The following is a 26,088-nucleotide window of genomic DNA, read 5'->3' as shown; positions in this document are numbered from 1 at the left end:
AGCTGTTTTGGCACAGTTTTTATTTTTTGTTATTTACTATGTTCATCTGACAGTTTAGTTCATGTGGTATTTGTATAGAGCAGGCTGTTACGGACACGACAATACCAAATATGTATACTTTTTTGGTTGTTTGTTTCAGTTTTACATGATAAAGCATTTTTGAAAAAAAATGATTTTAGTGTCACCATATTCTTTTTACTATAATTGTATATTTATTAAAGATTATAGAAATGACAAAGCACATCTACAATAGATTCATGCACATTAGTACGAAGTAAAGGGTGAAACATGTAAAGCATCACATTCACATTGACTGAGCACCAATGACATTCAATAATATTCAATGATAGAAAGTGAAAAGTCGAGCAACAATATAAAAATAAAGTTTACAGAGAAAAAACTGCGTCTGTCTTTAAATCAGTCCAATATAGGACCACTGAGCAGCATATCCTAGAACAGGAAGACATCAAGTAGTAGGGGGGGCACTTCAGGGACCCTAGAGCCCAGTGCCTCAAGAAGAAATGCTTCATTGAACTAATATCAAAGAGACAACGAAAATAACAAAGACAGTGACACAATGGGGGGGGGTCGACAAATCATTCTCACAAGATCGTTAAGGCTGCCTCGCAGCCCAATAATCATCCCAGGAGTCAAATATGGCGGTTAAGAGTACAATTTTGTCCTGAAACATAGCTGTGGAGTATTCCAGGGGTCGGACCTCCGTCACCCTAGCATACAAATCGGAAACCTGTGGCGGTTAGGGGCTTTTCCAACATCGGGAGATTAGACAACGAGCCGCCGTTAGTATCAATAGTAATAACTTAAGTGAGTGTTTTTTTTTTTTTACTTGAATGGGGACCACATTAAGCAGGAAGGACAGAGGGTCAGGTTGGATTTACACTGCAAAAATATCACTCAGGAGGGTGCCTACTCCAGTCCAGTAGGGGCGTATCTTGGGGCAGTACCAGAAGATGTGAAGCAATGTACTCCTATGTAACCCGCACCTCCAGCACTCTCCCGGGTTCATTCTATGGAGGAGGTCAGGAGTGCGATACCAGTACATCAAAATTTTATATTGGTTCTCCTGGTATAGTACCGACAGAGGATTTCGCTGCCCTCCTCCATATAAGGCGCCAAAGTGCGTCAAGTAAGGCCTTCCCTAAGTATTCCTCCCACCGTACCATGTAGGAATTACTTTGGACCCGATCAGGGAAGGGGGTCAGCAATATGGAGTAGATCTCAGAAATTAGACCCTTCGTGTGTACCCCCTTGGAGGAGGAGGGGAGATCATATTTGGTCTGGCGGGTTGGAAACGGCAAAAGGTCCCTAGTGAACGGTCTACAATATCTGCAAAGCGGAACACTCCTCGCTGAAACCATGGTCTCGTCGTGGACGAGATAAAACTAGTAGGGAGCATAGGGCGATACAAAAAGGAGGTCATGGCGGATTGGCTAGAAACCAGAGGGAACTTACCACTACACAACTGCCATATGAATCTAGTGCAAGCCATGGGCCCTAAGATTCTTAACTGGCAGGGTCCCATGGGATCCGGACCATAACAGAGTTAGGATGTATAGGAGCCAGCCAGAGTCTTTCTATCTGCATCCAAAAAGAGTACGGGTGCAGAGAAGCCCAGGCCATGACATAACGTAATTGGGCTGCCCAATAATATTTGGACAGGTCCGGTACCCCTAACCCACCTTGGTGCTTACTTGATAGAAGGACTGACCTTGGCATTCTATGACATCTCCCTGCCCATATGAATCTAAGGACCTGGGATTGGATGGATCTCAGATCCTTGAGGCGAACTACAATCGGTAAAGTCTCAAAAAGATACAGACGTTTGGGCAAGATAGTCATTTTAGTCGTGGCAATACGTCTCAGGAGAGACAGTGGAAGAGCGTTCCACTTATCCAGAAGACCCCTGATTTCCGCATATATGTGTGGGAAGTTAGCTTTATATAGGTCCCCATATTGGGGTGTAAGGTCAACACCCAAATATCGCAGGGAATCCCTGGTAAGGGCAAGAAGGATGTCGTCCGCAAATAGGGATAGCTTAAACTCCCTGTCCCTGACTATAACACCTCTGATGTCCGGGCATGCTCTGATTTTGGCCGCCAAGGGTTCAACACACATGGCAAATAATAGAGGAGACAGGGGGCATTCTTGTCTCGTCCCATTAGCAATGTGTATGGGTCGAGACTGGGCATGAGAGAGTTTGATTGTCGCTGTGGGGGAGGAGTATAGGCTACGAATGGCATGGTGTCTACATATTTTGAAAGCCATTTTTTGGGGGGGGCGACCGTCTTATGTAGGGGCTCATTTTTTTGGGTATGATACGACAGTTTGATTGGTACTGTTTTAGGGTGCATATGACTTTTTGATCGCTTGGTATTACACTTTTTGTGATGCAAGGTGACGACAAAAAAAAAAAAAAAAAGGCTTTTTTACACCGTTTCTATATTTATTTATTTTTTTGTGTTCATCTGAGGGGTTAGGTCATGTGGTATTTTTATAGAGCAGGTTGTTATGGACACGGCGATACCTAACATGAAAGAGATTTTACTGGTAAGTTTTACAAAAATCTTGTTTTCTCGCCCATATTCATTGGGGGACACAAACCGTGGGATGTCCGAAAGCAGTCCACAGGGAGGGAAAAAACCACAGACCAATGGAGCAAGCGCCCCTGCAGGCAACTAAGAACTGCTGCCTGCAAGACCATGCGGCCTAAGGCAGCGTCCGCTGATGCATAAGTATGCACCTGGCAAAATTTTGTGAATGTGCGTAAGGAGGACAGTAGCCGCCTTGCACGACCGAACCTTGAATCCTCCGAGCCCAAGAGCGCCCACCGCTCTGGTGGAGTGAGCTGTGACACGGAAGGGCGGAATCCTGCCTCGGGTGCAGTATGCTTCAGCAATTGCAGATGTGCAATTGCCACCCTGGAGGCCGCCAATGCCTTGCAAGGACCCTCCAGGATGAAAAAAAAAAAAAAGGGAAGTCCGTACGCCGGAAGGAACTGGAGGCTGGCAAATAAATAGTCAGAGCCCTGACAACGTCCAAATGGTGTAACTCCCTTTCCCTAGGGTGTGAAAGGGAAGGACAGAGTGATGGAAGGACAATTTCTTAATTGAAATGGAAATCAGACCACCGTCGAGAGAAAGGAATGAACGGGCCGGAGAACCGCTTATCCCTGTGAAGAACCAGGAAGGTTCTCTGCAAGAGAGTGCCTCAATCCGGACACCCGTCTGATGGATGTGATAGCCACAAGAAAAAACTACCTTCCAGGACAGGAGTCGGAGTGACATCTCCCGCAAGGGTTCAAGGGGAGAATTCCGGAGCGCTGAAAGGACTAAGTTCAGACCCCAAGGCGGTAAAGAAGGACGGTACGGAGGAACCATATGTGCCATTCCCTGAAGGAAGGTTATTATGGTCCCCAGGTAAGGCAGCGGACGCTGGAAAAGGATAGAAGCGCTGACCCAGCAAGAAACCAATGGCTAAACCAAAAACCCAGGACCGCAGGATCCACCCCTGCTAAAGGGAAGCACTCCACGGAAACAGTAAGTGGTCCACCGATGTCCCCCGAGGTGAAGAGGCTTGTGGGGAGATTGAGAAGCTGTCTGATAAACTACCAAGAAAAAAAACGCCCTGAATGAGGCATGTCCATCAGCAAGCCAGGGAATCAATACATTGGATAGTTAGAAATAGAGACAATATGAGAATCACCGGCAGTGGAGTTCCGTCAGCGACCGTGTATTGACGGTGTAGCAACGCCGCTCGATGGAAATTTCGACCAGACCAAGACTAGAGAAAAACTCCTGCCTCGAGGAGGAAGAATAGAAGGGGTGTTCTGTTCTAAGAACGAAACTCCATCACCAGTGGCGAGTCGTGACAGCACCCCCACTCCACCTGGCAGGGTGAGTCTTGTAGTTTTGCCAAAGAATGTGCAATGAAAAGGCATGACTACCATCGGACTGACATGGCAGTGATTAGTCAAGTCTCAAGAGAGGTAGTTGTAGATATGGGTAGTACACCCAGGAACAACGGGTAGGATTCACCTGTAGAAGGAGGAATATGGAAATCGTCACAGCCCAACAGTCGGTCCGGAACAAGACTGGAAGAAAAAAAAATAACAGAACCAATACCCTGCATCAACGTAGATAAGGGGAAGTAGGAGCTACCAAGGTTTGCGGAGTGGCCGTGAACCCTGAGCCAGAGAAGGGAAGACTGAAGGAAAAAGGGGCAGGGCGAAGCCCATTCCCCATCTGAGACTGGCACTACACAGTAGTAGCCACCGGATGATAGTGGCGGTGCCATACACCGCCTAAGGAGGAGGTCATGCAGCGCACGCCACCGAATTCGGCGTTAGAAATATCCGGCACCTGACGAAGGAGCCGTGCAAGAGGAGCCAGAGTATGTAATGGGTACTCTTGCCAGCACAAACTGAGAGGCAGAGTAGAGGAATCCGGTAGAAGCCACTGTATCATACTGCCCCAGGGAAGGAGAGCTAACCTTAAACACACCTCCTGGGAAGGGCGTTGAACAGGAACAACCGCCAAGCCAGCATCAGGGTAGAACCCCTACCTGAGGGAATGTCCCACTGCAGTGACTGCGAACGCTAGTACCAGCGTAAAATCCGCACCAGCAGAGGAGAACAGGCTGCAAAGCTAAACCAGAGTGCCAGCACAACCAATTCCCACATCAGGAATGGTGGAAAGAGAATATAGAGTCAGTGTAACAGTTGACTTACTGGAACGTAATCACAATATTACGTGCCATGGTGTACGCACTACATATTGTTGAAGACACATATTGGAACAGTGGAGGACCATGGAGATGGGAAAGCTAGGACACGAGTGACGCTGGGCAACCCCCTGAGGAGACAGTTTGTCATATTCATGCCCCAAACCGGCACCGGAAAAAAAAAGGACACAACGTGGAAACAGCCACAGTATCCACTGGCAGCACCGAAATACCAATAGAAGAAGAATATAGGGCACCAGCGTGTAACGATACTCGCTACGTTCCACTTGTAGAAGAAGCTAAGGCACCTATAGCCGTGGCCTAGTTGAAGTGCAACATCCAAGATGTGTACTCATTCCCCATGGTAGTGGATCACTTGGAAGGGGCAATGTTGCAATTATCCCACCAAAGAAAGGGGGTAATGCTTACGGCAAGCACTGCACTCAGTCGTAGAGCAAGTTCTCCACCATGAAGGGTGGCAATGCAGTAATGAATCTAGCAGGAACTGAATCCAACTAGAGAGAATACGCCTCTTACGGAAAGGGCCAGGCATATGGAGAGTCCCATATCAATACCCCACCTACGTAAGGGGGTAAGACATACAGTAAACACTGAACCAGGGATAATGCCATAGCGCCACCTATGGAAGAGGCTAATGCATACAGTAAGTACTGTCCCCAGTGGGAAAGCAGTTCCGCCACCTACTAAAAGGGGGAACGCCTACTGCCGGCACTGAAACAGTTCTAGTGCGGTAGACCCCAATGGAGGGAGGTAATATCCAAGGGAGTACTGCATCCAGTAGTAGTGCAAATACCCCGCCTACCGAAGGGGGTAATGCATGCTGTCTACCTCGGACGCCATCTTGGAAGATCCCAACGGAATGACGGCAGAGACCGAACCACTGATCCCACCTTCGGAGGGTGATTGGGAAGGTCCAAAGGTCCATTGGATTGCGCATGTGGTGCCTATTAACCAAACGGCCCGGAGGGTGATTGAGAAGGTCCGGAGGTCCACTATTGGATTGTGCAGGCAGTGCTCATCAACCAAGCGACCCGGAGTGTGATTGGGAAGGTCCGGAGGTCCACCATTGGATTACGCAGGTGGAGAATACCAATCAATCGACCCCGGAGGGTGGATTGGGAACTGAGAGGTCCTCCTCAGTCCGTGCTAGGACACGGGCCCAGTCTGACAAAGACAGGTCGGTCCTGTGGCGATGAGGCCTGATGGGGCAGGACCCGAATCTTTTATGGACTTTATTTATTTTTGAATAATACTGGGATGCCCAGTCTCAGGTGACAAGAGGCAGGAAGGGGTTAAAATCAGTGGCATTAAACCCATTGCCTTGCAGATGGGCATAATCCTGCGCCAGCCTCAAGAGATGGCTGGCCAGGAAGGGTTAACTGACTTGAAAAACCAGGGCAGGGCTCTGCGGGCTACTGGGGGAGGGGGAAAGTAAGGCGGGAAGAATTCGCACCAGACCGAAGACACCTGCCATGGACAACGCCACGCGGGCCGGAGGAAGAAGGAAGGGGTAGGCCCAAAGTGAAGCTGGGGCCTAAATTTAACGGCGCCCCCAGACACAGTGCTGGCAGTTTTCCTCTGGAGCAGCACGCTTGGGGCCCGCACCCTAGAAGGGCGGATTATGGTGCTGGGGAGCGGGAACCTCCCCCGCTCCCCTCCTGTAGCGAGGTAAAAAAAAAAATTGAGAGCAAAGCGGTGCGATCGGCCGCCCGCTGTGCCTAATAGTGCCTGCAGGAGAAAGGGCCATTAACCCCCTATGTGCCCGTGTGGTGTCGGCACAGAGGGGAGGGAATCCACCAGAGGTCCAGGGCTAGAATAAATGAAGCCCGGTGTCTGGCCCAGTTATCGTGGGGAGGGAAGGGGAAGCAGAGAGCCCGATGATTTGCCAAATAGGGAGGGAGGGAGAGGGTTAACATACTCACCTAGTCCCGTGTACTCACCTTATCTTCCTCCTCGTCACCCTCCCTAAGTGGGCCCCATAAGGTCACCTCTCCAGCAGGGTCACCTCCTCAGCAGCTGGCACCGGAGTAGCAGGAGTCTGGTATGGCGGGAGGGTCTTCTCTTTGGCGGACCTAGGTGACCCCTTGGCTGGCGGGATGCAGGGGAGAAAGGCTGCCCTGGTCCACCATGTCTTCTTGTGGGGGGAGGAGGCAGCGTGGCGGACCAACGCTGGCGTGCTCCCCCCGGGAGAACAGGGAGGCGAGGCATCCACTGTTTCCCAACTAAAAGAAGAGAAAAAAATAAACTAAAATAAAAAATCTTCAGCAGCTTCCCTGCAGAGCAGGGAGGTCTTGCCTCCTATTCACACTAGAAAAAACTGAAGCTCTCTCTCCAGGCTGGAGGGGGTATAGCTGCCAGGGGAGGAGCTAACAGCTATTACTAGTGTCAACGCCTCCTAGAGGACATAGCTATACCCACGGTTTCTGTGTTCCCCAATGAATATGGGCGAGAAAAAAGCATTTTTGAAACGAAAATTTAAAAAAAAAATATTAAAAAAATCCTGTTTTAGTGTCTCCCTAATCAAAGCCATAGTTTTTTTTTTGCGATTGTCTTAGGGGCTCATTTTTGGCGTGATGAGGTGACTGTTAGATTGGTACTATTTTGGCGTGTATGTGGCTTTTTTTACCCTTTTTTTTTTTTCTTTTTTTACGGTGTCCACCAGAGGGGTTAGGTCATGTGATATTTTTATAGAGCCAGTCGATACGGACGCGGCTATACCCAATACGTCTAATTTTTATTTTTACTTTATTTTAGGAAAAGGAAGCTTTTTTGTTTTGTTTTACTTGAAACTAAAAAATATTTGTAAAACTATATTTTATTTTTTGTCCCACTCTGAATTTTTGGGGGTCTGATCCCCTTTACAATGCATTACAATACTTCTGTATTGTAATGCATCGGCTGTAAGTGTATTAACACATTGTAAAACACTTCAGCTTGCTTGCCTGTGAGACCCAGGGGACTGGATCTTACAGGCTGTCAGGGAAGGCAGCCACGATGCCTAAGGAAGGCATCAGGCTGCCTTCCCTTCCATCGGGGACCCGATGGCAGCTCCCTCCCTCCCCATACATTGCACGTGCCGCGGTCAGCGCTGACAGCAGCCGTGCAAGGGTTAATGTGCCGGCATACAGCAGGGGTCCGGCTATCAGTGACTGCCGGACCCTTGCCACTGATCGGGCGGGCTCCAGCTCCTGCACCCGCCCGATCACCATGAAGTACATGTACGTCACTGTTCTTTAAGTCCCGGACAAATATGACGTACGTGTATGTCATGGGACCTTATGGGGTTCAAGTTGTTGTGCAGCCTGTTTGTATTGATGATCTATCCTCAGAATAGGTCATCAATAACTGATCAGAGTAGTCTAACACCCGGCACCCCCACCAATCAACTCTTTGAAGAGGTGGCGGCACTCCATGTGATTGCTGCTTCCTCTTCATTATACTGCACGTCGTCTCGGAAGTGCAGTGTAATTACAAGTTCAACTAAGCGAATACCTGTAATTACACTAACGCCACCACTACAGGGGAGACAACACGTGGTGTAATGAAGAGAAAGCAGCACTCGCATGGAGCACCGGCTCCTCTTCAAACATCTGATCGGTGGGGGTGCCTGGCGTCGGACGCTCACCGAACAGATATTGATTAGGATACGTCATCAACATAAACAGGCTGCACAACCCCACGCTATCAAAACCTTGGACAAACTGCCATTTACAACTAAACTACTGGGTGGCTACAAAGACTTACAATAGGGTAGATCTCTCAGTACCCATTTTTTTTTTGGTCATCTCGCACAGCACATCTGTTGAGCCAAGAAAAAAGGAAAAGCTCAGTTCATACAGGGCAGCCAACAGCAGGCCGCACCTTGGCTCTGGGCCCCACCAACCCAGCACCAATGGCTGTCGCACAGCAACGCGCATGTGAACAGTTGTCAGAGCTCACCTTATCACGTGCTCTCAGGAACTCCAACTGAGAGGTGGTAGGAATTTATACACCCTTAGGCCCCTTTCACACGGGCGAGAATTCCGCGTGGGTGCAATGCGGGAGGTGAACGCATTGAACCCGCACTGAATCCTGACCCATTCATTTCAATGGGTCTGTATATATGAGCATTGTTTTTCACGCATCACTTCTGCGTTGAGTGAAAATCGGAGGACAGCGTATGACATGCGCTATGCTAGGGTGGACAGCGTATGACATGCGCTATGCTAGGGTGGACAGCGTATGACATGCGCTATGCTAGGGTGGACAGCGTATGACATGCGCTATGCTAGGGTGGACAGCGTATGACATGCGCTATGCTAGGGTGGACAGCGTATGACATGCGCTATGCTAGGGTGGACAGCGTATGACATGCGCTATGCTAGGGTGGACAGCGTATGACATGCGCTATGCTAGGGTGGACAGCGTATGACATGCGCTATGCTAGGGTGGACAGCGTATGACATGCGCTATGCTAGGGTGGACAGCGTATGACATGCGCTATGCTAGGGTGGACAGCGTATGACATGCGCTATGCTAGGGTGGACAGCGTATGACATGCGCTATGCTAGGGTGGACAGCGTATGACATGCGCTATGCTAGGGTGGACAGCGTATGACATGCGCTATGCTAGGGTGGACAGCGTATGACATGCGCTATGCTAGAATGGACAGCGTATGACATGCGCTATGCTAGAATGGACAGCGTATGACATGCGCTATGCTAGAATGGACAGCGTATGACATGCGCTATGCTAGAATGGACAGCGTATGACATGCGCTATGCTAGGGTGGACAGCGTATGACATGCGCTATGCTAGGGTGGACAGCGTATAGATTGTCCACTTTACTTACCCAACCTCTGCCGACTGTGGCCTGCAGTATTGTCCCAAACGGTGCGAAAAAGTTCCTTTGTAATTTGATGCCATGCATCCTCCTTCTTTGAGTGGTCCAAATATTCAGCCGACCTGGTGTCCCAGATACATTGTCTCTCCTCGACCAGGATGATCATATGGTGGACATCCATGGCTTTTGGGGCCTTTATCATTGTGTCTTTTGCTCCGCAGTCTGCAGCCAGATGCTAGGAAATTTACTTCCTGTCTTTAAAATCCCTTCACTGTTGCTAAGTTACTTGCGTTTAAAGTGCAATGCAGTGCATCCGGATGCAATGAGTTTTTCACACAGCCCCATTCACTTCCATGAGGCCAGAGCTGCGTAAAAAACGCAGAATATAGAACATAATAGTTTTTTTCGTGTTTTTTTATTACAAGTTGATGAAGTGAAAAGTCGCTGGAGGAGCAGTCGGGACCAATATCGAAAACAAATTCAGCAGCAAGGCCGCAGTGGGTCCGGGGCCAGGAAAAGACCCTATTGCTTCTCCGGACAACCAGCAGCTATACCCTCAGCCTGGAGAGAGAGACTACCAGTTGCGTGTCGAAGTAGTGAAAAAAAGGCAATGACCAACCATGTGAAACCAAACAAGTCAACTACCCGACAGGGGCAACCAAACCGTACCTGTAAATCAGAACAATGGGTGGGTGCCGTGTCCCCCAAGGAAGAGCGAGAAAGATTTTACTGGCAAGTTATACAAAAATCTCGCACCCAATTCCTTGGGGGACACAGGAAACCTTGGGACGTTCAAGAGCAGTCCAAGATGGGAGGGACTACAGCCCAAGGCGAAACCACAGGAGACATCAAAAAACCGCCGCCTGCAAGACCAGGCGACCCAAAGCAGCATCCGCCGATGCATAGGTGTTCACCCTGTAGACTTTGGTGAAGGTGTGCAAGGAAGACCAGGTGGCCACCTTGCACAGTTGTTCAGCCGAAGCCCGATGCCTCTGAGCCCAAGAGGCACCGACCGCTCTGGTAGAATTAGCGGTAACCCCAAAAGGAGTCTCCTTGCCCTTGGCGTGGTAAGCCTTGGCAATAGCCATCTTGATGAAGCGGCCAATAGACACCCTGGACGCCGCAAACCCCTTGCGTGGACCTTCCGGAACCACAAAAAAAAAAAAAAAAAAAAAGAGTCCGTGCGCTGAAAGGGTCCGGTGACCTCCAGGTAAATCTTCAGGGTCCTAACGACATCCAGGCGGTAAAGCTCCCGTTCTCGAGGGTGAGCAGGATACGGACAAAAGGGAAGGGAGGACGAGGTCCTCATTGAGGTGAAAGGCGGAGACCACCTTCGGGAGGAATGAAGGGACCAGACGGAGAACAACCTTATCCTAGTGGAAGACCAAAAGGGGCTCAATACAAGAAAGCGCCGCCAATTCAGACACCCGTCGAAGAGACGTGATGGCGACAAGGAATATGACCTTGCAGGACAAAAGGCGAAGAGAGACCCTCCGCAACGGCTCGAAAGGGGAAGACTGGAGCGCCGAGAGCACAACATTAAGGTCCCAGGGTGGAATGGGAGAACGATATGGAGGAACAGAGTGAGCAACTCTCTGGATGAAGGTTTTGAAAGGACCGAGAGGGGCCAAAAGGACGCTGGAAGAGGATGGAAAGCACCGAGACCTGACCCTTCAACGAGCCGAGACCCAGACTAGACTGTAAAAAGGACAGGACCGTGGGGAGGGAAAAACAAAGAGGATGAACATCCAAATTTTTGAAGAAACCCAGGTACGATCGCCAAGTCCGGTAATAAATCCTGGACGAGGCCAGCTTCTGTGCGCGGATCATGGTACGAACCACATCCGCCGAAAAACCCAGTCACATTAAAACTGCGGTCTCAACAGCCATGCAGTTAAACATAGCAACCCCAAATGCTGGTGGAAGATCGGCCCTTGAGAGAGAAGGTCTTCTCTTAGAGGCAGCGGCCAAGGCGCATCTCCCAGGAGCAACATCAGGTCGGCGTACCAAGGCCAGCGAGGCCAATATGGGGCTATTAGGATCGTAGGCATGCCATCTGTCACGATTTTCCGGAGAACCCGCGGCAGAAGGGGGAGGGGCGGAAACATGTACAGGAAGAACAAGAGAGTTCTGTCCACGGAAGAACGAGAGAGTCAGCGCCATACGCCCTCAGGTCCTTGGACCTGGACAGGAAGATGGGGAGCTTGTGGTTGAAACTGGAGGCCATGAGATCCACATCCGAACTACCCCAACGGAGGCAAATGGACTCGAACACGTCGGGATGCAGAGACCACTCGCCCGGGTCGATCGTGGTCCGGCTGAGGAAGTCCACCGCTCAGTTTTCCACCCCCGGGATGTAAATTGCCAACAGGGCCAGAACATGAGTTTCTGCCCAGTGGAGAATGCGAGACACTTCCCGCATAGCCGCTGCACTGCGAGTGACCCCTGATGATTTATGTACGCCACGGCCGTGGCATTGTCCGACTGGACACGGATAGGATGGCCCCCAAGCAGGGGAGTCCAGTGCCGGAGCGATAGGAGAATTGCCTTCAGTTCCAGGATGTTTTAATCGGCAGCTTGGACTCCGATGGAGACCAAGTGCCCTGGACCAACCCTGCAGACTGGCATCAGTGGTGACCACCAACCAGGTCATCGGCAGAAAGGATTTTCCTTGGAGGGGGGGTCTGCAACCACCAGAGGAGGGAGGTCCGAACATGGGGAGGTAGGGGGAAGGGCCTGGTCCAGACTCTCCGGGGACTTGTCCCAGGCAGACAGGATCGCCGTCTGGAAGATGTGGGAGTTATATTGCGCGAACGGAATCGCTTCGAAGCAGGACACCATCTGTCCCAATACCCGCATGCTGGACCGGAAGTACGAACGGCGGTGGAGAAGGAGGGTCTGAACCGAATGGTGAAGGGCCAGACGCTTTTCCAGAGGGAGACGAACCGCCGCCGCTTCTGTATCCAGCAGCATCCCCAGGAAGACGAGCTGTCTGGAGGGGATAAGTGAACACTTGGGAAGGCTGATAATCCAACCGAACCGCTCCAGGGTATGTAGCGTGAGGGAAAAGGAGGGCGCCTTGATGAGCAGGTCGTCCAAATAAGGAAGCAGAAAAACACCCATGGAGCGGAGCAAGGCCAGGACAGGGGCTAGGATCTTGGTGAACACCCGAGGAGCCTTCGCCCGGCCGAAGGGGAGGGTGACAAATTGATAGTGGTCGTTCCCCACTGCAAAAGCGAAGGAAACACTGGTGACACCGAGCGATCGGGACGTGGAGGTAAGCATCCTGGATGTCGATAGACGACAAACTCCCCTTTTTCCAGGGAAGCCACCACGAATCGGAGGGACTCCATCTTGAACCGGCGAAGACTGAGAAACAGTTTTAACCGTTTGAGGTCCACAATCGGTCTTACCGAGCCTTCCTTTTTGGGGACCACAAAAAGGTTCGAATAGAACCCCTTGAATCTGTCCCTTGGAGGAACAGGAGTAATCACTCCCTTGTCCAGAAGGGTGCGAATGGCTTCGGAGAAGGCGTCCGCACACTGGGAGTCCCTCAGGGCACGGGAGCGAAAGAAACGATTTGGAGGGAGGGACACGAATTTGATTTTGTATCCGTATGACACAATCTCGAGCGCCCAGGCGTCGGAGACGTGTGCCTGTCAGATGTCCCTGAAAAGGAGGAGACAGCCAGAGAAGAGTAACGAGCAATGAGGGCACCCGCATCAAGTGAGGCCTCACAAATGAATTTCCCTGCCTGAACAATGAGCTGGGCTAAAGAACGGAGGTCCTGAATGGAGACGTCCGAATCAAGTCCCTGGGGTCCAGTTGGGAAGCCCATTCCGAGACCGCCTTCCCGGCCCAGGCGGAAGCAAAGAGCGGTCTGAGGGCTGAACCAGAGGCGGCAAATATGGCTTTTGTAAGGGATTCCATGCGATGGTCTTCAGTGGACTGAAGAGAGGAGCCGTCCGCCACAGGAATGGCCGTGCTTTTAGACAGGCGGGCCACGGGAGGGTCGACTTTAGGTGGAGACGCCCAAGTGGAGATGCAATCCGCTGGGAAGGGATAACAGATATCCAACTTCTTGGGGGGGTATAACAGGCATCAGGGCGAGACCAAGCCATCGACCATCGACGAGATATCGGCGTGGAGAGGAAAAACCGTGGACGCCTGTTTGGGGCGGAAAAAGGACACACCGGCCTTTTCAGTATTGGGAGGGTCGTCGTGAATTTTAATGGTGTCACGAAAATTGGAAATGAGATGACCCACAGCAGAGGCTAGCTTGGACGGTAATGCCGAGTCCGTGTCCCAATCCGAATCCACCATCTCTCCCTCAGAGGGCATGTCCTGTGAGGAGGAGGGGCCAGACTGAAACCGCACACTTGGAGGGGACAGGGACGCATCCGAGGAAGATGCACACGCCGCCCTAGAGCGCTTCTGGAGGTGTCGGGCCCTGGAGGCATCGCTGGGAGCGAGGGACCCAGACGGGTCGGCAGAATTAGCAGACCCGGAGGATACGACAGGGGGTGTAGCAGGCTGCGTAACAGGCTGTGTGTCTACAAGGCGGCCCACGACATAAGTGAGGCTTTCCACGGCCTGGGACAGGGATCTTGCCCAATCAGGTGGATCCAAGGAATCAGGGGGCGGCAGGGCAAGTGGTGGACCCTGTATTGGGGCCTGGCATGCAGAGCAATGCAGGTCTGATTGCCCCAGTGGAAAGGGTGCTTCACAGGCGGTGCAGGCGTGATACCAGGGCCTAGAGGCCCCTGAGGGGTCAGACATGTTGGCCGAAAAAAAAGGGGACAGCTGTCCAGGCTAGGGGCTGCTGGCGCTAGGAAGGGGTTAACAGTCCTACCAGACCAAAGACCTCAGGCAGTGTGACAGCAGAAGGAGCAGGCAGCAGTGGCAGAAGAGATCCAACACGTCACGGCAGCAGAGGAGAAAGCGACAGCAGCGGTGGCCAGACTCTTGAGGTGAATCAGAGGCGGGAATGAGACGGGAGCGAGAAGCGAAGCCCCGCCCCCCGCTGATGCTCTGTTCGCGCGTGCAATTTAAATATAGAGAAGGGAAGAAGGAGGAGGGGTGGTCTGCGGCCTGTAGTGAGAGACCGCAACATCATATGGCCCGAGTTTACCTCCATTAGTCCCACGGAGTGCGGTAAGGGAGAGCCTGTCCACCCCAGCAGATAAAGCGATTGCCGCGATTACTGTGTGCGGACGTTGGCGATGCCGGCCGGCTGCTAGCTGCTGCGCTCGCGATTGTAGCCTGGAGCCCTAAGGGAGAGCCTTGTCCTGTTGCGGCTGAAGAAGAAACTTAGCCAGTAGTATAAGGGTCCGCTCTTGTGGTGAATTGGGGCCCAAGTGACATCCACAGCATACTATAGATGAGGAGGCCTTGGGGGTGAGCAGAGAGCAGAAGGGGAGGGGGCTGGGGGCTGGAACAGCCACTCTCACCATCCTGAAGTCTTTACCCTCTGTCCACTCCAGCAGGGTCGCCCCTTCAGCTGCTGGCACCGCAGTGGCAGGAAGCTGGAGAGGGGCTTGACGTGTGGGAGACCCTTATGCTGGCGGGATGCAGGGGAGCTGGGCTGCCCTGATCCTCCTCGTCTTCTGTGGGGGAGGCAGCAGTGTGGATGACCGAGACTGGCGCAGCTCGACCCCAGGAGAAACAGAGAGGTCCAGGCATCTCTGTTGCCCCTGTGAAAAATAAAATTAAAATAAAAAACGAAGGAGGAAAAACAGCCCTGCAAAGGGAGTGTCTTGCCTCCTTGGACACTAAGCAGAAACTGGTAGTCTCTCTCTCTAGGCTGAGGGTATAGCTGCTGGAGGAAGGGCTTAACGGTTTTCACTTAGTGTCACGCCTCCTAGGGAGTTGAGCTATACCCAAGGTCTCCTGTGTCCCCCAAGGAATTGGGCGAGAAATCATAGGCCCACTCACCACGACCAGGTTGCCTCGAGTGGAACTCTACTCTAACTTTGGCACGGCGTTGTGCGGCGACCACCGGCACGGCACTAATAGGCAGCGGGACCCAGCAGCCAAACAATGCCCCCACTGCCTGACAAAGCCACCTTGGCACTGGGCCCCACCACCACAGCACCAAAGCAACAATGGCCGCCACAAAGCACCGTGCCATGTGAACAGTTGTCAGAGCTCACCTTATCACATGCTCTCAGGAACTCCAACTGAGAGGTAGTAGGAATTTATACACACTTATGCAGTCTCCTGCTGATTAAAATCACCTGGGCCGAATGGGGAGGAGTGCTTATACCAGAGGAAGAAAAAAAAAAAAAGCTTAATTAACATCGCTTCTCAGCGCAATATATTGTAAACCTACCCCTATGTTGCATACTGTACATAAGGCATTGGTATACAATCGCATGTGATAAGGTGAGCTTTCACAACTGTTCACATGGAGCGGTGCGGTGCGGCGGCCATTGTTGCTCTGGTGCTGTGCTGGTGGGTTGGTGGGGCCCAGTGCCAGGGTGGCTCTGCCAGACAGCGGGGGCGTTGTTTGGCTGCTAGGTCCCGCTGCCTATTGGTGCAGTGCTGCACTAAATTTAGAGTAGGTTCCCACTCGAGGAGGCAATCTTGTCGTGGTGAGTGGGACTATGCTTTTTGATCAAATTGTATACCAATGCCTCATGTACAGTATGCAACATACGGGTAGGTATACTATAGATTGCGCTGATAAGCGATGTTAATTATGCTGAGAAGCAGTTGTTAAATAAAAGCATAGTATTGAGGATGTGCGATCCAGTTTCACTCTTCTATTTTACATAAAAAGTCAAATGCACCCTAAAATAGTACCAAACAGTCATCTCAACCAGCAAAAAATGTGACCCTACATAAGAGAGTCGCCAAAAAATAAATAAAAATGGCTTTGAGAATATGGAGACAAAAAAAAAAAAAAATCATATTTTGTATGGTTGCGTCCTTAACAACCTGCTCTATAAAAGTACCACGTGATCCAACCTGTTGGATAAACAGTGCAAATAACAAAAAATAAAAACTGTGCCTATTTTTTTGTTACCTTGCCTCACAAAAAGTGTAATATAGAGCAATCAAAAATCATATGTATACTAAAATAGTACCAACAAAACTGCCACCTTATCCCGTTTCTACTCTAGGGGTGCATCAGGGGAGCTTAAAATGTGACATGGCAGCTTAAAATTATCCCAGTGAAATCTGCCTTCCAAAAACCATATGGCTTTTCTTTCCTTCTGCGCAATGCCGTGTGCCCGTACAGCAGTTTACGACCACATATGGGGTGTTTCTGTAAACTAAAGACTCAGGGCCATAAATATTGAGTTTTGTTTGGCTGTTAACCCTTGCTTTGTTAGTGGGAAAAAAATTATTCAAATGGAAAATCTGCGAAAAAAGTTAAATTCTGAAATTTCATCTCCATTTTCCATTAATTCTTGAGGAACACCTAAAGGGTTAACAAAGTTTGTTAAATCAGTTTTGAATACCTTGAGGGGTGTAGTTTCTAAAATGGGGTCATTTTTGGGTGGTTTCTTTTATGTAAGCCTCACAAAGTGACTTCAGACCTGAACTGGTCCTTAAAAAGTGGGTTTTGGAAATTTTCTGAAAAATTTCAAGATTTGCTTCTAAACTTCTAGGCCTTCTAACGTCCCCAAAAAATAAAATGGCATTCACAAAATGATCCAAAACATGAAGGAGACATATGGGGAAAGGGAAATTTGCAAATTTTTCAAAATTTTGGGCAAAATAAAATGATATTTTTTTACTCAATTTTACCACTGTCATGAAGTACAATATGGGACGAGAAAACAATGGCCTGGATAAGTAAAAGGGTTTTAAAGTTTTTAGCACATAACCAGGGCTGTGGAGTCGGAGTCAATTTTGGGTAAATAGAGAAAACTTTGTATCCAGCTCACCTTCCTGGTGTGGTGTATAAACCCGGCTCCAGAGGCCCTGGGGGAGTGTTCCCGTAGCAGGCAGCAAACAAAATAGGAAAAAAGGTATCTGGAGACAATGGAGGTCCTCTTAGCTCTTCTTTATTGATTCATAAAACCGACACAGTCACTGGATCCACGGCATGGTCGCTACCATGCCGTGGATCCAGTGACTGTGTCGGTTTTATGAATCAATAAAGAAGAGCTAAGAGGACCTCCATTGTCTCCAGATACCTTTTTTCCTATTTTGTCAATTTTGGGTACCTGGAGTTGAAAAAAAAAAAAAATGAACCGACTCCAACTAAATTTAAATTTGAATAAAAAATAAAAAAAGCAAGTTTAAATGTCCCAGTTCATAAAAAGTTATAATTATTTCTTTAGTGTAATAATAAAGGTTAATGCACGCAGTGCGTCACGTTACCGTAAAACGAACACGTTAAGTGACCGTGAAGAAGCATGCGTTTCATATGCTTCACTATATGGCACGCAACGCACAGTTAAGGAGTGGCAATACTTATACTTTCCATTGTGTTGTGTTCCGCTGTTACAGGGAACGCAACGCCCATGGTTAACCTAGCCTCTCACTGATAACTGATCAAGTAAATGTGTTTTTTGCAGGACTAGAGACACTTGTATAAGTGAAGGGAATGGATAGTCAATAGTTCAAGACTGAAGCTGTAAACCATTTGAAAAACTGCTGTCATTAGGCTATAAACTTGTAAACTCAGATTGTTAGCTTAAACTTTAAACATTACTATGGGATTCTACTGGGGAAATCATGTTTTAAAATAAATGCCCCTTCCTGGATCCTCCCACTGCCCAATCTTCAGCAGAAGATCAGCACACAAAGGAGAAGGCAGCAGCTTCTGCCCAACTACCTCTCTGCTATAAGAGCTTAGAAGAACTTGGTGGAACACATTGTGTTGGTCTTTTCCTTAAACTGTTCAATACAGTAGACTGTTGGCTTCCTAGTCAGTAGTTCTGTGGTAATGACATGTATGTTGCCTTTCTTTCCGTCAAGGAATGTATAAAATACAGTCGCATATTAAATACAGAGGAGTCGGAGCATTTTTCTACCGACTCCACAGTCCTGCACATAACGTGACATGTCAGATTTTAAAAAAAATCGGTCTGGGATTTAAGGTGAAAAGTTCGGTAGTGAAGGGGTTAAGGGCAGATAGACCTTTATGTATTTTTAGTCTATGGAGAGGGGAGAAGGAAGGAAGTGCAGAGAGACAGACATCTATGGAGAGAAGAGGGGTGAGATGGAGTGAGCCGTTAGCTGAAGAAATATAGGATTACACTTACCGGTAATCATTTTTCCTTGAGCCTATGACAGCACCCATGGATAGCATCCACCCCCTTCCTCAGGACAGGAAACAGGAAGCACAGCCTCTTCAAAAGGGAGGTACAACCCCCATCATGCCAGTCCTATTCCAAGAACTAAGGAGACAAAAACACTACACCACAAATCCACAACAGAACAAATGCTCATCTCTGTGTGCAAACACACGTATGCATCTCTCTATATATTCTAAAATCCTCTCTTTTTTATTATATATTTTTATTTATTTTTTATTTTTATTTATTTTTAATTTTTTTTATTGTAAGGGAGGGAATTAGGCGGGTGCTGTCATAGGCTCAAGGAAAAATGATTACCGGTAAGTGTAATCCTATATTTCCCCCCTCGCCTATGACAGCACCCATGGATATCTAGGCGAGATCAACCTAGGGTGGGACAACTGCTTGGAGGACTTTACGCCCAAATCCCAAACCCTCCTGTGAAGGAAGCTGCAGCCTATAGTGCTTAAAGAAGGTATGAGCAGAACTCCAAGTAGCTGCTCTGCAAATCTGGTCAATAGAAGCGGAAGCTCTTTCTGCCCAGGATGTAGACACTGCTCTTGTTGAGTGTGCTCCAAACCCGGCAGGAGGAGGAACCCCTTTAGAGGAATATGCCAGATAGATGGCTTGTTTTATATACCTGGCTATGGACTGAGAGGAAGCAGGGGAGCCCTTCTTCTGTCCCTGAAAGGAAACTACCAGCTTAGAGGACAACCTCCATTCTTGAGTGGCCAAAAGGTATTGGATTAGACACCTAACATCGAGGCAATGAAATTCCCTTTCCTTCTGATTCTTGGGTGAGGAACAGAAGGAAGGTAAAACTATATCCTGAGACCGATGAAAGGATGATGAAACCTTTGGAAGGAAGGCAGGGTCAGGAGATAGAATAACCCTATCTTCTAAGATATTGAGATACGGTTTTTCGATAGAGAGGGCCGAAATCTCACTCACTCTTCTAGCGGAAGTAATGGCTAGCAAGAAAACTAATTTAAAGGTCAAGATTTTAATAGAGATGTCCTCAATGGGCTCAAAGGGATCTCCGGTTAAGGCAGACAGGACTAGGTTCAAATCCCAGGGGGGAACTCTGGATTTCTGGACGGGAGCGAGTCTAGAAATTGCAACTACAAATCTCTTAATCCAGGGGTGGTCTGCTAACTTATACTCAAAGAGAGCACTTAAGGCAGAGATATGGACCTTTAAAGTACTGGGCCTCAGCTTTTTATTCCAGCCTTCCTGGAGGAAGCTCAGGACTAGAGGTAACTCCGGGGGATCCAAGACATTAACTGGCCTGTTTGCAAATCGAAGGAAGGCCCTCCAAACTCTCAAATAGATTTTTGAGGTAACAGGTTTTCTGCTGGATAAAAGGGTGTCTATCACCTCCCCGGAAAGACCCTTCATCTCTAGGATCTGCCTCTCAACAGCCAGGCTGTCAAGTGCAGGCTCTCCAACTGTGGATGAAGTAATGGTCCCTGAACTAGTAGTCCCGGGAAGACGGGAAGTACCCTAGGGGTCTGCTACCGACATCCTCCTTAGCCAGGAAAACCAGACCCTCCTGGGCCAAAAGGGGGCTATAGTAATTACTAGGGCCTTCTCCTCCCGAATCTTCTTCAGGACTCTTGGGAGTAGCTTTATAGGAGGGAAGGCGTACAGGAGGCCTACTCTCCATGACTGCGCCAAAGCGTCCACTGCCGTGGGCCGTTCTAGTGGGGATAGAGAGTAGAACCTTTTCACTTTTCTGTTTCCCCTTGTGGCAAAGAGATCCACCACCGGGAGACCCCAGAGAGCCACGATGTCGTTGAAGACCTGTTGATCTAGGGACCATTCCCCCTGCCGAACACAATGCCTGCTCAGAAAGTCTGCCTTCACATTCTCCTTTCCCTTTAAGTGTACCGCCCTGATCGATGGAAGGAAATCCTCTGCTATCTCGAAAATCTCCCTGGTGAGAGACATTAGATCTGGCGATCTCGTCCCCCCCTGACGATTGATATAGGCTACTGCCGTCATGTTGTCGGAGTAGATTAAGACGTTTCTGCCTTTTAAAAGGTGGAGGCATTTCTTCAAGGCCATGAGGATCGCCAGGAGTTCCTTGAAGTTGTGAGATCTGGGAACTATCTCCTGATCCCACTGTCCCTGCAGAAGTAGAGATTCTGTGTGAGCTCCCCACCCCCAGGGACTTGCGTCTGTAGTCAGAGAGAGGGGATCCTGCCTTGACCAAGGGACTCCTCTCTGAAGGTTGGAAGGTTCTGTCCACCACTCTAAATCTTTTATTGTATGAGTTGAAAGGTAGAAGAGGGAATCCAAGGATAGGGGATCTTTGTCCCAAACTCCCAGGATCTGCAGCTGAAGCGACCTCGAGTGGAAGTGGGCCCATTCCACCCCCGGGATTGCGGCCGTCATTAGGCCCAGAACTGACATAGCCTCTCTTAGAGAGATGGAACGGCGAGCCACAATGTCCTGAACCCTGGAGACTAGTAGAGAAACCTTCTGTGTCGGGAGAAAACACATCTGCTTCTGGGAGTCCAGGAGCAGCCCCAGAAAGGTGCATATCTGGCTTGGTACGAGATTGGATTTCTGGAGATTTAACTCCCAACCCAACTTTACCAGCACCTCCCTGACCCAGGCAATTCCCTCGGATAATTGTCCCGGTGTCTGAGAGAGAAGGAGGAAATCGTCTAGATAGGGAATGACAATCAGATCCCTCTCCCTCAGATGAGCCATCATCTCTGCTACAATCTTCGTGAAAAGCCTGGGTGCCTGAGACAACCCAAACGGCAGGGCCCGAAACTGTACGTGTAGGAGTCTGTCCGGGAACTGAACTACTACTCTCAGGTACTTCTGGTGACTGGGATGGATTGAGACGTGGTAATAAGCGTCCCTGAGGTCCAGGGTCGCCATGTAGCAGCCCAGGAATAAATTCGGAATTATGGAACTGATAGTCTCCATACGAAACCTCTCGTACACCAGATATTTGTTGAGCAGCTTCAGATTTATTATGGTTCGGAAGGTGCCATTCGGCTTCTTTACAAGAAAGAGTCGAATAATAGCCCCTCTCCCTCTCTTGAGCTGGAACCTCCTGCAGGACCCTCTTCTTTAGTAAATCTGCAACTTCCAGACGCAATGCTTCTAGCTTCTCTGGGCTGGAGCGATAGTCCGTCAAAACGAACCTTTCTGGAGGAGTTCTCAGGAAGTTCAGGCAATAGCCCTGTGAAATGATTGAGAGGATCCAGGGGCTGTTTGAGATCTTCCGCCATTGATCTGCGAAGAGGGAGAGACGACCTCCAACCGGGCATCTGGCGTCATTGCGGAGGCTTCTTAGAGGCCTCTCCACCTGAAAAAAGAAACCCTTTGCTCCTTTTGGGCGCATTACCAGACTGCCTGGGAGTTTCTCTTCTCTTAAAGTTAAATCTGGCCGACTGAGAACGAAAGGGCTTCTTAGGAGGCTGCTGATGAATAGAAGGGAAACCCTTTTTTCTGTCAGAGGCCTTTTCCAGCAGATCATCCAACGTGGGCCCGAAGAGAAATTCACCCTGACAGGGAATAGCACATAATTTCGCCTTCGACCCTGCATCCCCCTTCCAGTCTTTTAGCCAAATCGCCCGACGGGCGGAATTTGAAAGAGCTGCGGCTCTTGCTGACAGCTTCAGGGAGTCCACTGAGGCATCCGCTAAGAAGTCAATTGCACTGTACAGAGTTGGGAATGACGAGAGGAGTTGTTCCATGGGCGCTCCTTTCTTCATCTGCTCCTCCATCTCCTTCATCCAGACCTTTAAGGACCTGGCCACAGAAGTGGCGGCTATAGCGGGCCTAAAAGAACCAGCCGTCGCCTCCCAGTTCTTTTTTAAATAGACCTCTGCTCTTCTGTCCATAGCATCTTTTAGAGTTCCCGCGTCTTCAAACGGGAGGGCTGCTCTCTTAGAGATTTTTGCTACCGGAGCATCCAACTTTGGGGCTCTATCCCAATCAGCAGAGGCTTTGTCCTCAAAAGGGATACTTCCTTTTTAGGGCAGAAGGCACGAAAAATTTTCTGTCCGGCCTGCTCCATTCATTCTTAATAACCGAAGTTATGTTCTCGTGCACATCAAAACATTTCAATCTTCTGGGACCTAGGCCCTCGAACATGGAATCCCTCATAGACTGGGGTTCTGCTTGATCATCAAGCCCCATAGTTGCCCTGACAATCCCGACTAGAGCATTAATGTTCTCTGGGAGGAACAAGGGTCTCCCCGCCAGCTGCTCGTCCTGTGAATGATCCGAGGATGGAAGTTCTCCCTCCTCCTCTAACCCGGATAACAGCTCCTGATCGCTCGAAGCGGGAATAGAGACCGCGGCGGAAGTACTAGGGCGATCTTCAAGCAGATTACTCAAGGATTCTTTAACTGTTTCTCTGACTTCATCCTTGATAATCTTCTTTAGGCTTGATAAGAGAGAGGGGGCCTCATCCTCCAATAATTTGCCTACGCAGGCCTGACATGCAGGTTTGCCCCAACCGGACGGTAGCTTCCTCTTGAAAATAGCACAGCCCCGCTCCTTGGACCTTGACCCCCTTCTCTCTTTAGAAGTCTAAACACATAAAGCAAAGACAACCATCAGGTACTGAGATAAATGGAAAATGCAGGGCATTCGCCCCTCTTACCCCCACCGGTACCGAGGATTCGTTGGTGGTTTCAGTGGGTTCTGCGCGCTGTGTGGGCTCCATTTTCTGCCAGTGGCTGTCATCCATGGAGTTCACTGCAGGCCAAAACACCAGCCTGCAGTGAGAGCTGGCTGGTTTTTGAACTTGCCGGGCGCGCGCCAGCACCCTCCCCTTCCGGTCCAAGGCCCGCCTCCTCCCACTGCCAAAAGCCGGAGGCCAAGATCCGGCGCCGACTGATGACGTCAGCGCCGGCCTGACCTACCCGGAAGTATGCGCGAACGCCAGCGGCAGCCGAACATACGGCACGGCCGCAGAGGTTCGCCAAGCCGGGGACACCGAAGCAGCCCCGACGGGGGAGTGACCGGACGAGAGGGAGTCCAAAGGGGCCAGACTTCAGCAGCGGCTTCCGAGGAAGACTTACGCCGCTCGGGTAGGCCCTCCTCCCACGGGTATCAACCAAGGGGCTCCCGCAGCTCTGCTCTTCAACCGCTGTGCATCCACCCTGTCCCTTAGGACAGGAAACAGAACTGGCATGATGGGGGTTGTACCTCCCTTTTGAAGAGACTGTGCTTCCTGTTTCCTGCCCTGAGGAAGGGGGCGGATGCTATCCATGGGTGCTGTCATAGGCGAGGGGGGAAAAGGGCGTTCTAGTATAAAAGTATGTATGTATGTATGTATGTATGTATGTATGTATGTATGTATGTATGTATGTATGTATATATATAATGATATAATGTACTATTTATTTATGCATAGTGTGATAAAAGTACAGTTCCCATTTAAGTAAGATCTCCAGTGTGCTCTGCTTGCTCCACATGTGACCTGCAGTACATCATGTGCTTACATAGTAAAGTACCAGTAGTAAAAATAATTACGGCATCATCCTTTAGTACTAGTGTTGCTTCTGCTTTTGTCGCTACTACTATTTCATAAATAAAACAAAGTGTTTGCTATCTGACATTTTATAAAAACTGATCCACCCCCTGGAGGTGGTGGATCCTGAAAAAAATAGAACATGTCCTATTTTATATTAAGTGCCGGCGATGTGCGGTCTGCAAAATGCGGAACGCACATCGCCAATGTCAGTGTTTTGCAGATCCACGGATCGGATCTGCAAAACACACACGGACGTGTGCATGGACCCTAAAAAGAACAGTACTGAAGGCCCCTCCACAGATTGACAGATAAACCTGCTATTTTTGGCAGACTGGTTGACAATCTAATGTGTAGGGGGAGCTCCTGAAAAAATCTGTTGGGGGAAGAGAAGGATCGAGTGTGAATTTCAATGCGCAATCCTTTTGTTCTCCTATATGTTTTCAGTGGAGAGCAGAGAAAGGTGCTGGTGGCTTATCTTAAACACTTGGCTGAGGGAAGCAAATATTGTATGGGGGAGTTGAGAGACAGCTGTCGGTTAACAGGGTATATAGGTACCAAAGGCAGAGTTAGAGAGGGACAGTGACCCCAGTCCGACCTGCATGGTGGATCCATAGGCAGAGTGGCCCGGGCCAGCATTACTCAACTCTATACAGTTGAAACCTGAGGCAGAGCAAGGAGCATTTTTAATTGTGGTGCACTATAACCATATGGGGCATGGTGTATACTGCACAATAATTGTTGGGGGAACTATTGTTTTCAGGAGGTAATGACCCTCTTTCCCATACTGAACCCCTAGCGAATCCTCAGATGGCCACATTAAGTTTTATCATATTTACCTGACCGGTGTAGGGGGCAATTGATGACTTCGGGTCTCGTCTTCACGATGGGCTTCACGCACGCGTATAAACACAGATGGGGAGTTCTCTGTGTGACTGAACAAAATAAAATAAATAAAGAAATAAAACTATTCTGAACAGCTACTTATGTTATAAACTGATCTTATACACACACACTGTGGAGCAATGGAACATGGAAAAATAGCAGATGCAATAGAGCATGCTTGAACAAGGGCTTACATACAAAAGCAATAGTTAAGTAATAACTACTATGTATGTGCAAGCAGGCACACTATGAAGGCAGTGGTCACATAATACATTACGTATCCACCGTTACTAGGTTTACATGGTTCCCCACAAAATGTTATGTGTACGGAATAAAAGAATACATAATAGGTGCTTAAAGGGCAGGGGTTTAATACTGATGACCTATCTTCAGGATAGGTCAACAATATCAGATCAGCAGTGGTCCGACTTCCAGCAGCCCCTCCAATCAGCTGTTACACTGTGCGCCGTCTCGCTCGCAGCGGCGCAGTGCAATTACTTAAATGGAACAAGCACTTGCAATTACACTGCACTTACGCTGCAAGCGAGATGATGCAAGTGCTGACTCCTCTTCAAACAGCTGATCAACTGGGGTCTGATATAAAGAGTAACCAAACCTTTGATGAAAAAAATGAATCCATAGAAAGTATATGGAATCTGTACTCATCGCGCTCCAAAAGAAGAGCAGAGCTAATGAAAGCTATAGGTGCAAAGTGCTCAGAGCAGTTTAGCTACCCTTTGATGCATGTCTATATGAACCCCTTTTGTAGGAACATAAATCTAAAGTGGTGCATCCACTCTTAGGTTTGTGCATAAATTAATTATTTTTCTAATCAAGCTATTTGTAGAAAGGTCTTTGT

The 26,088-nt window shown here is 49.2% G+C and overlaps 1 protein-coding gene across 1 annotated transcript in view; it reads right to left on the bottom strand.

The window, feature by feature from the left end:
• Positions 1-26,088, bottom strand: part of TP53BP1 (tumor protein p53 binding protein 1) — a 126,518-nt gene that overhangs the window by 53,941 nt on the left and 46,489 nt on the right. The window contains 1 exon segment of the mRNA XM_044279559.1: positions 25,184-25,279. Coding sequence (XP_044135494.1) covers positions 25,184-25,279 — 96 coding nt within the window.

Source organism: Bufo gargarizans, chromosome 2 (genome assembly GCF_014858855.1).
Source record: "Bufo gargarizans isolate SCDJY-AF-19 chromosome 2, ASM1485885v1, whole genome shotgun sequence".
In the NCBI taxonomy this organism is placed as follows: domain Eukaryota; kingdom Metazoa; phylum Chordata; class Amphibia; order Anura; family Bufonidae; genus Bufo; species Bufo gargarizans.
The sequence above is the reverse complement of the archived record's forward strand: the minus strand, read 5'-3'. Positions and strand labels throughout refer to the sequence as shown.